The sequence below is a fragment of the Podarcis filfolensis genome (genome assembly GCF_964270895.1).
Source record: "Podarcis filfolensis genome assembly, chromosome: 9".
NCBI classification, from domain to species: domain Eukaryota; kingdom Metazoa; phylum Chordata; class Lepidosauria; order Squamata; family Lacertidae; genus Podarcis; species Podarcis filfolensis.
In genome coordinates, this window is record NC_139610.1 from 42,326,917 (window position 1) to 42,343,578 (window position 16,662).

The window sequence follows — 16,662 nt, forward strand, 5'->3', positions numbered from 1 at the left end:
CTGAATGATGTACAGTATAAATCTGCATAGTGGAGCTACTACCAATTTTGCATGACAAACTGCCTAGATTTGCTAGACCCGAGTCTATCGCACTATCCATTGAATTAAACTTGCTTACTAATCCCCACTTTTGCTTTACAACTGAACTAGGAGTGCCCCAATGAATAAACTATGGGTGACATCCAAAAATGTGACCGCAGACTTCTCCCCTCCCCCAATCTGCTCCAGGGAGCTTCTCAACTTTCCAGACCACTGGTGGTTGGACACTGTTAGATTTCACTTTGTGTTTGCTACTGTGAATAAGCATCCTTAACAGGCAAACAAAATGGAAATACTATAATCAGCTCAATGAAAAGAGCAGTCGATAACTGCATAAGCTCTTGCATAATTAAATCTATTGTCTATGTGACTGGCTTTTGCATCATAACACTTGTGGTTACATCTGTTGTTCTGGATAAAAAACTTCTTATGGATAATCCTATATGTGAAATATCCATCAGTAATTCAGACCTGCAATTCATACATGTGATGCTGGCTTTGTGGGAAAGCAGAAATATCCATGGAAGGTACAGGGCAGATTTTACATAGTCCTAATCAAAATTGGAAAAAAAAATTGGAACAGGCATATTTGTGCAGATACATGGTCAATGTGGAAATAACAGATTAACATATGACATTGACTCTGAAGCTTAGGAACTCTTTTCTTGCATGTTGTTAAAATTGAAATAGACCAGTTAGAGCTTGTCTGTCATATTTTTCTTTTCATTCTATTTCGTAATTTAATTTTCATTCTCTGAAGGTGAAGAAATTGGAATGCTAGAAGACATGGCTGTGGGAATATCAGATTTACAAAAAGTCATGTTTAAAATAACTGAAGCCAAATCAGATGACCTCTTGCCTATTATAACTGGAAGGCGGTGAGTGTTATCTGTTTCCTGAAACAAAGGCATAACATTATGCTGCGCCAGAAAAATCAAGTGGAAACTCATCTAATGCTTTTTCTAGCTGCTCTGCAAATGTATTTGTGTAACTATGTATCTGAAGAAGTGTGCATGCACACGAAAGCTCATACCAAGAACTAACTTAGTTGGTCTTTAAGGTGCTACTGGAAGGAAAAAAATTTTTTTGTTTTGTGTAACTATGATTTGTAACAAATGGACAGAACGGGGAATAAATGCCCTGAAGAGGCTTGTAAAGATAATAGTCTTCTGGAATATATCAGTATTTGTGAGAGAAATAGACAATTGTATAAAGCACTGCCACTCTCCTCTGGTGTTGAAATCCTTGCATATTTGCTGAATAATGGCATTTTGTTACCAGCTTTTTGTCTGTGTATACAAAACACCCTTCACACGGAAGTGTAAGAGAACTTTTTTTTAAGTTACTTTCCCAAGAGAGTTGGGAGTGTTTATGTCAAAACACCCAACCCACACAGGGTTGCTACCACTATCCTGCCAACTCCTTTACCAAGCACCCTTGCCCAACACCTGGGCAACCTTTACACCTGACCAACCAACCCTCCCTTTACACCTCATGCGCCTGCTCACCCCTCCCCTCCCCAAACAGCTTACACCAAACCCATTTTAAATGATAGAGGAGGTACTTCAGAGTGCAGTCTCCTGAAGCACCTCCCCCTCCATGAAACCGTCCTGCACCCATGTTTCACTGAGCGCGGGTGCTTCACAGAGTAGACTAGCAAACTACTTTGTGAAATGCCTCCCCCTCCATTAAACAGCTTGCCTGTGCTTCCTGCCACTCTGTTGTCATGCTGGAGTTTGTGTGGCCACCATGGTGTGGCTTTGTGAACAGCAGTGCTACAACAGCCTTTCATTTTTGTGTACAAGGGAAGGTGTTTTTCAGTTGAAGCCTTGCCATCCCATTGAAACCTTGTGTAATATTCTTAGTAGTTAATTGGCTGTGCTTGAATGATAACAAACAGTGACTGAGAGCCCAGGAATCCTGGCTGCTTAACGGCTGCCTTGTTTGGTTTTGTTTTTAAAATCAGCCTCTTGCATTTATCTTGACCATCTTAAAATGTCATTGAAATAATAATACATTCAATCCCATCTATACATTCCTGTTTGCAAGGCTGGGTAAACGAGATTATTAGGTCTGTTTTCTTGGCAGCAATGGATAGAATTAGTTCTATACATTAGCAATATGCCTATCCTAGAGAAAAGAGAGACCAAACATTGAGATGTTTATAATGACAATATCAGTGTGAATGCTAGCCAGAGTCAGGGAACCTGTGGTGATACAAAGTTCTTTAGAATTTACTTTTTGTCAAGTAGGATAAAATAAACTAAGCAAAAAGTACTTAACAAATATGTCAGTCGAAAACATTAATGTGTAACAAAATTTATATTTTTTAAAAGAAAAACAAAACCTATACATCATCCAGAACTGCGTATGTAAATACACAGATACCATCACTTAAGTGCATTGGATAAACATAGGTTTATCTTCCCTGGCAGGATGACATTTTTATGTTGAGACTTCAATCTTTAGTATTTCTCTCACAAATTTTGACTTTGTACGGTTTTCCTCTCTGGAAATGTCCCACCTGCTTCTGGCAGTATCTCACTTTGACCCCAGATTCCCTGCAGATCGAAGAAACTTGTTAGAACAATGACAATGCCTTTGCTTTTTAATTCCACACTTTACTACATTAGGAAACTCTTCTGCAAGTGCAAAAACATTGATTCCTATCATTATAGGATATAAGAAACCATACAAGATAAAAGAAGCAATAAGAATATAATTAAAAATCAAATAATATCAAGCACAGAACATTAAAACTGCTACAACAGGGAATCACAGGTGGGCAGAGTATTGTTGCACTCTTGCCCTGCTTGCAGAATTCCCTTTGGCATTTGGTTGGTCACTGTGAGAACAAGTTGCTGGCCTAGATGGACCATTTCTGGTGTTTTGGAAAATGATTGTTTGCTATTGCATGTGACTGTGGCAAACTGTGGTTTGATCAAACCATGCCTTCCTACAAACCAGCAAAGGGAGAAGGGAGTGCATTAGACTAAGGCACATCACTGTCATTAGCATGGCACCAAGCCATGGTTTGGCATTATATGTGGATGCAGGAAGAGTTTTTGTAACTCTGTAGAAAGTGCTTCAAAAGTTTGTGTGCCCTCATTTTAATGCTAGACAAGCAGTAAGAAGGCTAAAAGCCTTTTCTCATTTTTTTTTTAAATTTTACTTATTAATCCTTTTTTCCCACTTCAGTGAAAAAGTAATTATAAAGAAACAGTTCGTAATTAAATTTCTGATCCGATTGTTGTATAAATTTGCATGCTTTTAAGAAATAAAGAAAATTTTGATATCTTGACATTCTGAGGTTAAGACTTCGCCAGTCATGAAGGAAATGTGATTTCTAGATTTAGCTTTAGCGTATTACATTCAAACCAAGGGAGGTTAGTAATTTAAATCCACGTTTTCTAAATATGTATTAAGACACAGACAGGCTGCTAGTGTGTACCGGCTTTTTCTAAGTTAGTTTCATTTCGAGAGAGTCTTGTATCATAAGCAGAATGCCAGTTGAGCTGCTAGCAATGCCATGTGAAGAGCTGTGAGTGATACTCCTTTGTTCGTTAAGCAAGGAGAGGCAGACAAGAGACAAATGGCAATGAAAGCTACTGGGCAGATGGAGTTGAATTCCAGTAATCCAGAAGAGGTACTATAGCTTCATGCTCAGAGATGGAACATCACCCCCCACCCAATACTTTTGAAGTCAGAACAGGAAGTGTGCCTGGAAGCAGAATGCTGAAAGTTTCAGCTCTGTTGGGATGACCTACATCAATAGTTTTTATCTTTTGGGGACCCAGGTCCCACCTTTAACCCCAACATGCATTTTGAGACCCATTTATTACATTTTTATCAGATGTTTGTAAGGTGGTAGTGTTGCTGTTGTGACCCACCTTAAATCAAGCCATGACCCAGCAGTTGTTGCCATCCCATCCAGGTGGCCAGTAATCTACAGGACAGTTTTCAACACCTTTTCAGGTTCTTCTTCAGGGACTGCAAGATACCTGAAAAGGATCAGCTTTCCATTTATGTTTCTGGCACCAAAAAATATCTCTCTCTCTCTCTCTCTCTCTCTCTCTCTCTCTCTCTCTCTCTCTCTCTTGGCTTATTTGAATTTGGTTATAGGCTCCAGTAGTTTTCATGATTTAGGAATATGTCCTCTGCCTCTTACATAAAGTTTATGTTGCCCATGAGGCAACCTGCAAGTGTAATTTAAACAACAACAACACCCAGAATTTTTCGCTTACACATTGCACAAATCAGTCTTATTCTTTTGCTTTCCTAGGGGACATTATGTAATAGAAATCAAGCTCCCAGGAAAGATGTTTGAGCTGCTTCCACAAGAGATTAAAGAAGGGAAACTGCTCCATGTATATCCAGTTCTCTTTAATGTAGGAATCAATGAACAGCAAACACTCGCGGAGAGGTAAGTCATCAGGATTACGTTTCATTTCTTGGGTATTTTGAACGAGACCGCACAGCCTTTCTAAAGCTGCCCACCCATGGAGTAATAGGATAATTGCCTAGGAGACCAGACTACAGAGGGTACCAAGGTGCCAAACACAGCATTTTTTGCCTCGCAGCCCATACAATGCAGGATGGCTGCTTGGTGCCAGAAAGTGAGACCTGTCTTTAACTGGAGGTGCAAAGGAGGCAAGTTCTCATTGTTTCTTGGTTTTAAAAAGTCATAAACAGTCTTCAGTAGCACAGCACAAATACCGCAGGTGCCTACCCTTCTAGTATGCAAAATGCAAGCTAATTCTACTACTGTAAAAGGTGACACAGGAAAAACAAAAACTTGATTGTAAGACTCATGAGTGGTTAGGATGGTGTGCCATCCCATGCTGTCTGTCACAAAGGCTTTAAATCCAAAAACCTTCCTCTGGTGATTCTGCTTTTTTATGTTAAAACAGCTACAAATAATTTAAATTCCCTAAATAATACAGCCACCCTCTGATACTTCCACAAGAAATGTCCTTTCAGCAGGGCCTCAGCAGAATGGCAAGCTGCACTCTGCCTCCTACCTCCATTCATGCAATGTTTTTGTACTTTTCGGTACTTTTGTATCGGTACAGGAAAATAGCACATCCTACACTTCATCACCTTTGGGGCTTTTTAAAATTCGGCGAATTCTGCAGTATTCATTTTGAATGTGGATTTCATTTTGACCATAGTTGACTCAGAATTAAGTACTACGGATTTTACAAGACTTTACTCTCAAGTAAATACACTAAATATGCTAAAGCTTTAATTGTATATTGTAACATTTAGTTTACAATATAATAATGTTTAAATTCAGCACTGTGGTTCAATGAGGCCAGAATCATACACTTACATTTTGACATGAGAACCCTATGTTCAAACCTACTGCTAAATAACAATGCAGTCTGTGTCTATTTAATGTAAGTCTCATAGAGTTCAATGGAAATTACAAGCCCATGAGCATAGAATTGCAGCCTGAGTGGCATGTGAGCTAGTTCCCATTTCTGAACCTTTCAGGGCCTTTAGGGAAACAGAACACACTTTGTTCTCGAATTAGGAAGTTGTAATTAAATGGTGTGTTCACAAAATGATTGATGATATAAAATAATAATACAGTGGTACCTCGGGTTACATACACTTCAGGTTACATACGCTTCAGGTTACACACTCTGCTAACCCAGAAATAGTACCTCAGGTTAAGAACTTTGCTTCAGGATAAGGACAGAAATCATGCAGCGGCAGCAGGAGGTCCCATTAGCTAAAGTGGTGCTTCAGATTAAGAACAGTTTCAGGTTAAGAACAGACCTCCAGAACGAATTAAGTTCTTAACCCGAGGTACAACTGTATTAATTCAGAGCTGAGGTGGTTGTTTCCTGTTCCATTTCTTTGGGTGGAAAATGTCTGCTTGTGCAGAAATGCTGCTTCTATGCCAATTGGTCTTCTGTGATTGCTTAGGTTTGGAGATACCTCTTTGCAAGAAACTGTTAACCAGGAAAATCTGGAGCTGCTGAAAGAGTATTACAAGCTGTTCACAGAAAAAATGCCTCCTGATTGTAAGTATTTAAAAATGTCTGTCTTGGTTTGTTAATCATGTTGAAGTTGTTATGCTTAAATGTTATTCATATGAAGTTATTTACATTCATTTATAAGTGTATGAATCTCAATATAAGCCTAATGGTGGGTTTATTTATTATTTATCTAATTACAAATTCTGGGTTGCAAATACTGCCCTGTTATTCTCCCAAATCCTCTTCGCTTGAAATAAAATTTCCCACTGGTATCAGTGGAAATTGGCTTAAGGATTAGATAGGATAATATTGAAACCATGTTTCCATAGATGTTCTGTTGCCCTAATTGAAAAATTATTCTCTACAGTTTATCCTCGGGTGTCTTGATTATGCTGATTAAAATGATTATAGCAATGCAAGTCATTGTTTTCTTCTGACGTGTCCTGGTGTGTGGCATTGCTGGTCTGGGTAATCTACAGACTTGAGCCCTTAAGTTGTTATTTCAATTAACTTTTTCAAAATTGAAAGTGCATAGCTCCTTCCTTTTTAGTAACCTGCATTGCCTTCTTACTTCACTGTAAGGGATACGGGTGGCGCTGTGGTCTAAACCACTGAGCCTCTTGGGCTTGCTGATTAGAGGGTCGGCAGTTCAAATCTGCGCTATGGGGTGAGCTTTCATTGCTCTGTCCCAGCTTCTGCCAACCTAGCAGTTTGAAAGCACCCCAGTTCAAGTAGATAAATAGGTACCAATGTGGCGGGAAGGTAAATGGCATTTCCGTGCGCTCTGGTTTCTGTCACGGTGGCCCATTGCACCAGAAGCTATTTAGTCATGCTGGCCACATGACCCGGAAAGCTGTCTGTGGACAAACGCTGGCTCCCTCGGCCTGAAGCGAGATGAGCACCACAACCCCACAGTCACCTTTGACTGGACTTAACCATCCAGGGGTCCTTTACCTTTATCTTTTTACCTCTTATTTCACTGTTTTAAGGTAATATTTGCTGCTGCAAGTCTTGGCATTGTTGCTCCTTCCAGATCTGCAACTCTAAGGTCTCTTCTGCATCTCCCTTGAAAATGCATTTATACACCAATAATCTCTAAATTGGCTGCAACCACCTTGGAAAGAGATCTTGCATCATAATATAAAGCTCACTGATGGTTTCAGCTCATGTGTTAAAGCCATGGAAGGAAGGCAGCAATGTTATACAGACCAACCAGCTGCCACCTCTCTTTAGCCCACGTTGAAGATCTGTGCTATTTTGGCATAGATGGGAAGGGATGGGCAGGGGAGGGAAGCAGCATAGCTAAACTCCCTCTCTCTGCTTGCGGATCCTCCAGTTTGTTGATGATCCCCACAGCCAAAAAAAATGCAGGGTGGGGGAAGATGGGTGGTTTAGCTCTAGCCCAAAACCTGAAGTAAAGGAAGGGAAAGAGAGCCAAAGTAAGTTCAGTGCTGCAATCCAGCTTTTGCTCCCTTGCTGAAATCCAAGCCCCACTTACATGGAAATATGCCCTACTGAATTTGATAGGATTTAGTTCTAAGTAGACGTAGTAAGGACAGTTCTGTAAGGTGGTAATTTGCCCAATTAAAAGCCCCTCTTCACCCAGACCAATCTGACTGAATTTACCTGATCCAGGTCCTGCCTAAAAAATCCTCAAAGCGGTCATCTTTCTCTCTCTCAGAACCTGTCACCTAGCAATACTGCTGACCAGGCTTGCAATGTCATAATAGCCTTGAACTTGGACTGTCACAGTCACAGAATACTTTTCCCTTCGAAACATAAACAGACATAAATACATCATTTCTCCACAAGGGGTCACAGTGAGCTTGACCTCATCTGTTGATGAGGTTGCACCACGTCCAGATTTTTTGTGTGGCTGGGAGACGTTATATCAGAGGGTTTTTATTGGTGCAGGTAGCTTACTGCCACAACTGCTTAGAGCATTTTTCCCCCTGTTGATTGTAGTTCCTATATACAACTGGCTTGTTTATGGAACCCTTTTTCTAAGACACATTAGTGCTTTGTATTTCTTCACGACACTGGAACAAATTTATAGCATACCTGTATTATGTAAACTAATATTTATTTGATCCTGAAATGATTTAACTGTTGAACTCAGGCAAATAGGACTATCAGTTCTTCAAGAGTTGCAAAACGATTCATTTTCTGTCGTCAGAATATGAACATAACTTTTATTGTGGGTGGAGTGAGAGCTTTGGGTAACAAAGGCTGTATTTTGGCTGCTTTATAGTAGTTGCAAACGCTGTCATGATATTCAGTTCATTGAACTAAGATTCTCTATGCCTGCTTCCTAACATTTGTATTCTGTCTAAGTGCCTGAACAGAAAAAAAGATAATCTTAGGCTGTGTTCACATTACTATTGGCTCTAGCATTCTCCCACCACTGGTGTTTGAAGCTGTGTGCACATGATGCTAACCACAATCCATCTCTATCCTGGAGTTTATTGAGAAATATTGCTGTTTGATGCATTTTCTCTAAAACCAGCTTCCATTGAACCTGAGAATGTAAGCCACATTCACTTTGCAGTTAAGGTTAAGCTGAGGTGTGTACATTTGAGATAGCAGGTGCACACGTGCAGATAACAGCTTCATGATCAGGTGATGAGAGGTTGCCGGTGTGAGCAAATCAAACAGCTATTGTGCACTGAGTGAAGACATCCCCACACCATCTCTGGTGTGACAGCAAAGTGCAAAAGTGACTTGAAATGTGGGTGGGGTGTGTGTGGCCTCACTACATTTTAAATTGTGAATATGTACATAACCCCAGTCATAGAAAAGCAGTCTTCAGAATCTGGCCGCTTGATTCCTTTTGGGGTGAGACAGCCTATTACTTCACGTGTTGCTTCTCTTGGAAACATATGCCAGGTTTGCACCCTAACCATCCCTGGCACAACTGAAACTCTGATTGTGCCTATGAGCAATGTGGGTAGACTACAAAGGCTTCATTTTTTAAAATGTCATTATTCAACAGGAACTTATTTATACCGTGGTTTTAAGTGCAGTGCAGCATTTTTCCAGATTCATGCCTTCATTATTGTTGTTGCTTTAAATTGCCTCCTTGCTGTGACATGACAGGTGACTCAATTCTTTGTGAGTTCATTTGCGCAATAGAACCAAGCATCCATTTCCTTGCAGCGAAGAGAGTAATTACACTGCACATGGGCTTCTGGGCTTTTGCTTGCTGAGATCTTCAGCAGCCACTGGAATTAGTGCTAATCAGGTTGAACTTTTTTATATATAAAAAACCCCCAAAACAAAACCATGACAGTTAATCAGAAAATTACTTTCTTCTGCTTTTGCTATGTTCCGACTTTGATATTTGAAACAGCCATATATATAATCTGAAAATCAGTGGAAAGGTAAGTGCTATATAAAGGACCCTCTCAGCCTGAAACTAGAATAATGACTGCAGTAGCCTTAGAGCAGGCTTTTGCTTTATTCTCTACCTGTATGCAGCCATAGCATAAATATATTATAAAGATTCTCAGCATTTCCAAATGAATCTGCAATTATTTGTACCTCTTGCCCAAAAAAATCAGTATGCATGTAGAACTTCTGAGGCCAAATGTGGCATGATATGAGAGATCATTACAGTCGTACCTTAGAAGTTGAACCAAATCCATTCCGGAAGTCCGTTCAACTTCCAGAATGTTCAAAAACCAAAGTGTGGCTTCTGATTGGCTGCAGGAAGCTCCTGCAGCCAATCGGAAGCCACTGAAGCCCCGTCGGACTTCCGTGGATAAAGCATCCTTTATGAAGGCTGGCCACCAGAACTGTACACAGCATTCCAAGTGTCGTCACACTGCAATGGCATTATGAAACTGGCAGTTTTATTTTTAATCTCTTTCCTAATTATCCCTAAAATGAAGTTCACCTTTTTCACAGCTGCTACATACAGAGTCTACATCTTCCTCACACTGTGACCACAGTATCTTGTTTCTGCTCGGTTAACTCGAGACCCCATTAACGTATATGTAAAAGTATGGGGGGTTTTTTTGTCCCAATGTGCATCACTTCATACTTGCTTTCATTGAATTGCATTTGCCTTGTTACTGCCCATTCACCCACTTTGGTGAGATCCTTTTGGAGTTCTGTACAATCCCTTTTTGTTTTAACCTCCCTGAACAATTTGACATCATCAGCAAACTTGGGCGCCTCACTGCTTAACCTTACAAACAAATTAAATATCACAGGTCCCAATACCAGTCCATGAGGGATTACATTTTCTATATCCCTCCATTGTAGGAACTGTCCATTTATTCCTACTCTCTGCATCCTGTTCTTTAACAAAATACTGATCCACTAGAGGACCTCTCTTATGCCATGACTGCTAAGCTTACCTAGGACATTTGGTGAGGGGGGTTATTTAAAACTTTTTGAAAGCCTAAGTAAAAAGGTAAAGGTAAAGGACCCCTGACAATTAAGTCCAGTGGCAGACGACTCTGGGTTGCGGCGCTCATCTCACTTTACTGGCCGAGGGAGCCAGCGTACAGCTTCCGGGTCATGTGGCCAGCATGGTTAAGCTGCTTCTGGCGAACCAGAGCAGTGCACAGAAATGTCATTTACCTTCCCTCTGGTGTGGTACCTATTTATCTACTTGCACTTCATGCTTTTGAACTGCTAGGTTGGCAGGAGCACGGACCGAGCAACAGGAACTCACCCCATCGCAGACACTGCCGGCACACAAGCACCCTGCAACCGCCTCTTCCTTTACATCCTCCCTCTTCATCTTGGCTCCCCCTTCCGCTCACCTTCTCTGCCTCCCGCCAATTTCTGACGGATGCGCACAACAAGGCTCTGTCTCTTCCTTTCTTGTGGAAAGAGCTCACAGGGGTGGAGGGAGGGGAAGGAAAGAGCGGTCCCAACCTTGTGGCCAGATCGCCACTGCGGAGCCAGCAGAGAGAGCTCTGGACTGCGGGAAAGCATCTGGAGCCTTCCCGCTGTCAGGGATGACCCTGGTGCAGGAGGCGCACAGGCATCAAGCCCCCGCTCTGCCTCGCTTACCTCCCCACACTCTCCCCAGACTCTGTGGCACCCTCCAGACCTTGGCGCCCTGGTTCCCTGCACTACTACCCTCAATGGTAAAGACGTCCCTGGTCCTAGAAGAAGACAAAGCAGATTCCACAAGCCTGAGATTTGCCCCAGCTTGCCACATATTTAAAAAGAAATTACTAGCAGGCTAGCTAGTCTGCATTTATTATTTACTTGAAATAAACTTGTGCATACATTTATGGTGGTGCTGTACTTTCCATTAGCCCCTCTTCTCTCTCTTTTTCCTTATTGCTGCTTTGCTCTCTGCACATCCTGCAATTATGCAAAGTGCAGCACAAGGAGCAGATAACAGACGAGAGGCAGAAGTGCAACAGGTTATGGAATCGGTCCTCTTACCATTTAATATAGAGGTACTGAAGATGCATGGAACTTCAGAAAAAAGCTCTTAGATAGCAGTGGCTGTGTGAACAAGCAGAAACCTGTTTGGTCAGTCATTAAAAGACGGCATTGCTGTGTTTGAGGAAAATCCTCATGCATTCGAAATGAGACTTTAACTATAGCAGCTTTACTTTCCTGAGGAAATCCTTGACTCAGCATAGCCGTTATCACACGCTGTATTTCTTCTACTTCTTCTTCCCAGGCCTACCACATTTTCAAGAACAGAATGACTTAAAAGGATTACTAGAAAATCTCCATCAAAATATTCAGGCTAAAAAAAGAAAGAATGTAGAAATCATGTGGCTGGCTGCAACGGTAAGAAACCTCATTTTAAAGCAATTCGTTTAATTTTGTTCTGACTTGTTAAAATGAACTTTGGCAAGAGGATGCAAATAAGGGAAGCTTAGCAGCTTGCCGCTGGTGGTGGTGGTGGTGGGGACTCGGATGACATCTGCAAGTGACTCATGAAGCCTTTTAATGCCCAAAGTACTTTATTAAATTTGCATCTTTCCATAAAACTATTGGGACGCGGGTGGTGCTGTGGGTTAAACCACAGAGCCTAGGACTTGCCAATCAGAAGGTCGGCGGTTCGAATTCCCACGACGGATTGAGCTCCCGTTGCTCGGTCCCTGCTCCTGCCAACCTAGCAGTTCGAAAGGACCTCAAAGTGCAAGTAGATAAATAGGTACCACTCCGGCGGGAAGGTAAACGGTGTTTCCGTATGCTGCTCTAGTTCGCCAGAAGCGGCTTAGTCATGCTGGCCACATGACCTGGAAGCTGTACACCGGTTCCCTTGGCCAATAAAGCAAGAGGAGCACTGCAACCCCAGAGTCTGTCACGACTAGACCTAATGGTCAGGGGTCCCTTTACCTTTATAAAAGTATTGCACTTGCATGTTCTCTGGTATTTTCAGTTTTCTAGTTCAGTTTTCTAGTTCTACTCCTGATGCTGCCGTGGCCCTGAACACAGGGTGGGTTCAATATTAGGAATTCTTTGGCATAGTTAGGTGCATGTAATGGGTTTGTTTTTTCCCCCTCTTGCCATTTTGTGAAGGATATATAAGTTGATCTGTTATTAGAGGAATGCGATACATGGATGGTTGTAATGGGTGGCATTGGCAGAGAGGAAGAGATGAAGCAAGAGTTCCTTTTGATGGTCCATAAGAATCATTTTCTTAGAGGACAGTAGGCATCATCAGGGATGCAGTTCCTATAACCAGGAACATATTGTAGCCCCAACTTTATTACAGCTCTGACTCAGAGCAGTACGTAACTTGTATGCTTACTGTACTGTATAGAAATCTGACGCTGAAAAATATCCACAACTACATTTGGAGGGGGGGGAGTAGTCCTTGTATCAATAGGACTCTTCACATTTGAAAATGTGCGTGTGCAGTGTCTCTTGAGGGGGAGTGAGGTCAGGCTTCCTGTACATTGAACAGCTCCTCATTTCCTCATTTCTTAGCCTAGAGCAAGGATGGGGAATCTGTGGCTCTCCAAATGTTGTTGGACTACACTTCCCATCATTCCAGACTATTCCCCATGCCAACTGGAGCTGATACTGAATAGCAGCTGGAAAGCCACATGTTCCCATCCTTGGTCTATATCCTGCAAACTTATGAATCTCATTTTCTAGGTCCCTGGCACCATACATCTTCAGTCCATGACAAATGTTGCAAATTCTCAAAGATACGTTTATGTAGACATTCATATGTTAGTCTTTGCACATCATTTCCATTTCTTTGTTGAAGAATTTGGATTTTGGGGCTCAGGAAGGTCCTAGATCAGGAATAGTATTTAAAGAAGCTAGGTAAACAAAAATGGCTAGAGATAATAATAATAATAATAATAATAATAATAATAATAATAATAATGGACCCCCTTGGACTAGATCTTTGAGGCCCTGGCTTGCATTGTCTATTACTCCATATGAATGAATAGCAGTATATTCATCCTATCATATAAATTCATATTTATGGAAAGCAAAATGTTAATTATTCATAATGATCCGGCTTTTACTTTTGTAGAAGCTGACTGGCCCTGGGCACAATGCAAAACATAACACTGCTTGGTTATTTGTTTTCATGAACTTGACACCACTAACACATACATTTAGGCAGTTAACATTCTCTAATTGGGTAATTAAGGATGTAGATATTTTCCTGACAGAGGCCCCACAAATCTCCTGTGTATAAGTTAATTGTGTTTCTTTTCTCAGTGATTTTCACTGGATTAACTGCTGATTGCAATAGCAGATATGAAAACAAAACGATTGCAATATCTTGAACGGACCTCTGAAAATCTGACAGGTGCTTACCCTCCAAGATCCTACATTTTTGGCTCCCACGCTCTCATGCAAGTCCAGCCTCCCCCCTCCCCCTTCCTCCCTCTCTATCAAATTTTCCCCTTGAAGGGGCAGATTCGTGTATCTCTCCACTCAACACACACAGACACACCCTGCCCCATCCGGACCAACCCCTCAGCCCATTTCCTCTCTTCCGCTCTGCACTCACTTTGCAGGACTTCTCACCCCTCGCTAATATACTTTCATGTTAGTGAAAGTACATCAGTTATTGCGGACCTACGACATGGAGCAAAAACAGGTTAATGAAAAGGTGGTAAAATGGACCCCTAATTTTAGAGGGGGGAAATTCCAGTGTTTCGTTTGGGGGAAAGCTTTGAATGACAGGTTCTCCCTACACTCCACGTATGCCTCCCAATACTGGTTGCTGGGAATTACAGGTGGGCAAAGTGCTGTTACGCTTGTGTCCAGCTTGCAAATTTCCCACAGGCATCCGGCTGGCCAATGGTGAGAACAGGATGCTGAACTAGATGGGCCTGATCCAGCAGACTTATATAATGTTCTAGAAATTTAGGCGTTTTGGGTGGTAGCGGCAATCTCAAAACTGAAAGGGTTGCCTTCCCCAGAACGAGCAATTTCCCATTTACTCATTTTCCTTGCTAAGTAAGCAAGTTATAGGGTAGGTTTACGAAACAAGTGCATCTCAGTGTACAGCGGTACCTCGGGTTAAGTACTTAATTCGTTCCGGAGGTCCGTTCTTAACCTGAAACTGTTCTTAACCTGAAGCACCACTTTAGCTAATGGGGGCCTCCTGCTGCCGCTGCGCCTCTGGAGCACAATTTCTGTTCTCATCCTGAAGCAAAGTTCTTAACCCGAGGTACTATTTCTGGGTTAGTGGAGTCTGTAACCTGAAGCGTATGTAACCTGAAGTGTATGCAACCCGAGGTACCACTGTACATTCCAACAGCCAGTTTCTTTTCCAACTCCTGCTGACTTCTGCAACCACCAAATAGCAGGAATCATTTGGCATGACACTATTTATTCATAGACGGCACTTCATTGCATTCCATTGCTGCTGAATTTGGACAAGTTGCAAAAATCTAGCTTACTAAAACTAGTGGTGGCAGCAAAGACTATTTCATGTTTGATGTTTTCAAGAAATGCAGTTCAACTGGCTTTCTACAACTCGGAAACTGCAAACATCATTGCTCATTGGGGAATGGTTGTCCACCAACTAGGTGACTATTGCTTAGGTAGTGACATGTTTTCCCATGCCTTTTTATCCCTTTAAAAGAGTAAAACCCAAAGTACATTTTATATTGCTTTTCCCCTGAGTGTCTCAGCTTCCCTGTCCTCCTTTTTTTTTGTTCTGTTGCCAAAACCTTTATTCTTTGACATCTGTTCTGTCCGATTCTCATCCCTTTGAAGTTTCATGTTTTAATTTAGAAAGCTTAATCAGGAAGCCTTTAGTGATGCTGATTTGGACCTCATTTTAAAATAGAAGCACAAACTTCAAAGGGTATAAAATATAAGTGATTGTTAATGCACATGCATTTAATATATGCCAGTCAAAAGCATAGCAGATTCACCACCGCTTTCTGTAGTGACATCTCATATGGAGCTAACTAGGATATAAAAATTAAGAGAGTTGCCGAAATGTCTTTGGCGCAGCTGCTGTTCTCTGGATGTGCTTGAATTCTGATTATATAATCCTCTTTCTCTTATACACTCCATGCTCAGAAGAGCAATTCTGATACTGGCGCTGTGGTCTAAACCACTGAGCCTGTTGGGCTTGCTGATCGGAAGGTTGGCGGTTCAAATCCCCACAACTGGGTGAGCTCCCGTTGCTCTGTCCCAGCTCCTGCCAACCTAGCAGTTCAAAAGCACACCAGTGCAAGCAGATAAATAGGTACCACTCCGGCGGGAAGGTAAACGGTGTTTCCGTGCACTCTGGCACTTGTCTTGGTAGCAGTAGCAGTTTAATCATGCTGGCCACTTGACCCAATAAACTGTCTGTGGACAAACGCTGGCTCCCTCTGCCTGAAAGCAAGATGAGCGCCACAATCCCATCCAGGGGTCCTTTACCTTTACCTTTTTACCTTACTTACTTGGAAGACACAAAATCATTGTAATATATAAGAACAGTGCTTTTTTTCTGGGGAGACGCAGGGGTACACATACTCCTAAACATTTTGTGAATCTAAGTTTGGTCTCATTGAGGGGCAGAATTTCAATATGAGTAGGAAAATGAGAGTACCCCTAAACATTTTTTTAAGAAAAAAAGCATTGTATAAGAATATTATATAATAGTAGAATCCTGTCAAATTAGACCGAAGGCCATTCTAGTCCAGCATCTTTTTCCTGCAGTGGTTAAACAGTTGCCTTTGGAAAGAAATTTTATAAGCAAGGCAGACCTGTATCTCTATCCGTATTATTCCTCAGCAACTGCTACACAGAGGCTTGCAGCCTCTGAGCTCGGAGGTAACGTATAGCCAACATGGCCAGTAGCTATAGAAAGCTTTATCCTCCATTACTGTACTTTGTGAAATTACTTTTTAAAGCCATCTTACAAAAACAAATTCTAGAAGACTGCTGTGTTAAAGATGTACTTGCTTTTGTCTATCCTGAAACTCCCACTAAGCAGCTCCTTTTGGTTCTTCTGTTATGAGAGAGCGGGAGCAGAATTCTCTGCCAACTTTCTCTACACCATGCATAATTTTATAAATCTTGATTATTTTACCTGCTAACTTAAAAGTGCCAGAATTTTAACCTTCCCTCATAATGGAATTACTGTATTTTTCGCTCTATAGGACACACTTTTTCCCCTCCAAAAATGAAGGGGAAATGTGTGTGCATCCTATGGAGCGAATGCAGGCACCTTGGC

The 16,662-nt window shown here is 41.6% G+C and overlaps 1 protein-coding gene across 15 annotated transcripts in view; it reads left to right on the forward strand.

Annotated features, from left to right (window-relative positions):
* Positions 1-16,662, forward strand: part of INPP4B (inositol polyphosphate-4-phosphatase type II B) — a gene marked incomplete at its 5' end in the record, with an annotated part of 258,219 nt that overhangs the window by 221,221 nt on the left and 20,336 nt on the right. For all 15 annotated transcript variants that reach the window (XM_083571055.1, XM_083571067.1, XM_083571062.1 and 12 more), the window contains 4 exons: positions 800-917; positions 4,322-4,462; positions 5,974-6,071; positions 11,680-11,792. In XM_083571055.1, the coding sequence (XP_083427181.1) occupies positions 800-917; positions 4,322-4,462; positions 5,974-6,071; positions 11,680-11,792 (470 nt within the window). The remainder of the gene's footprint in view (positions 1-799; positions 918-4,321; positions 4,463-5,973; positions 6,072-11,679; positions 11,793-16,662) is intronic.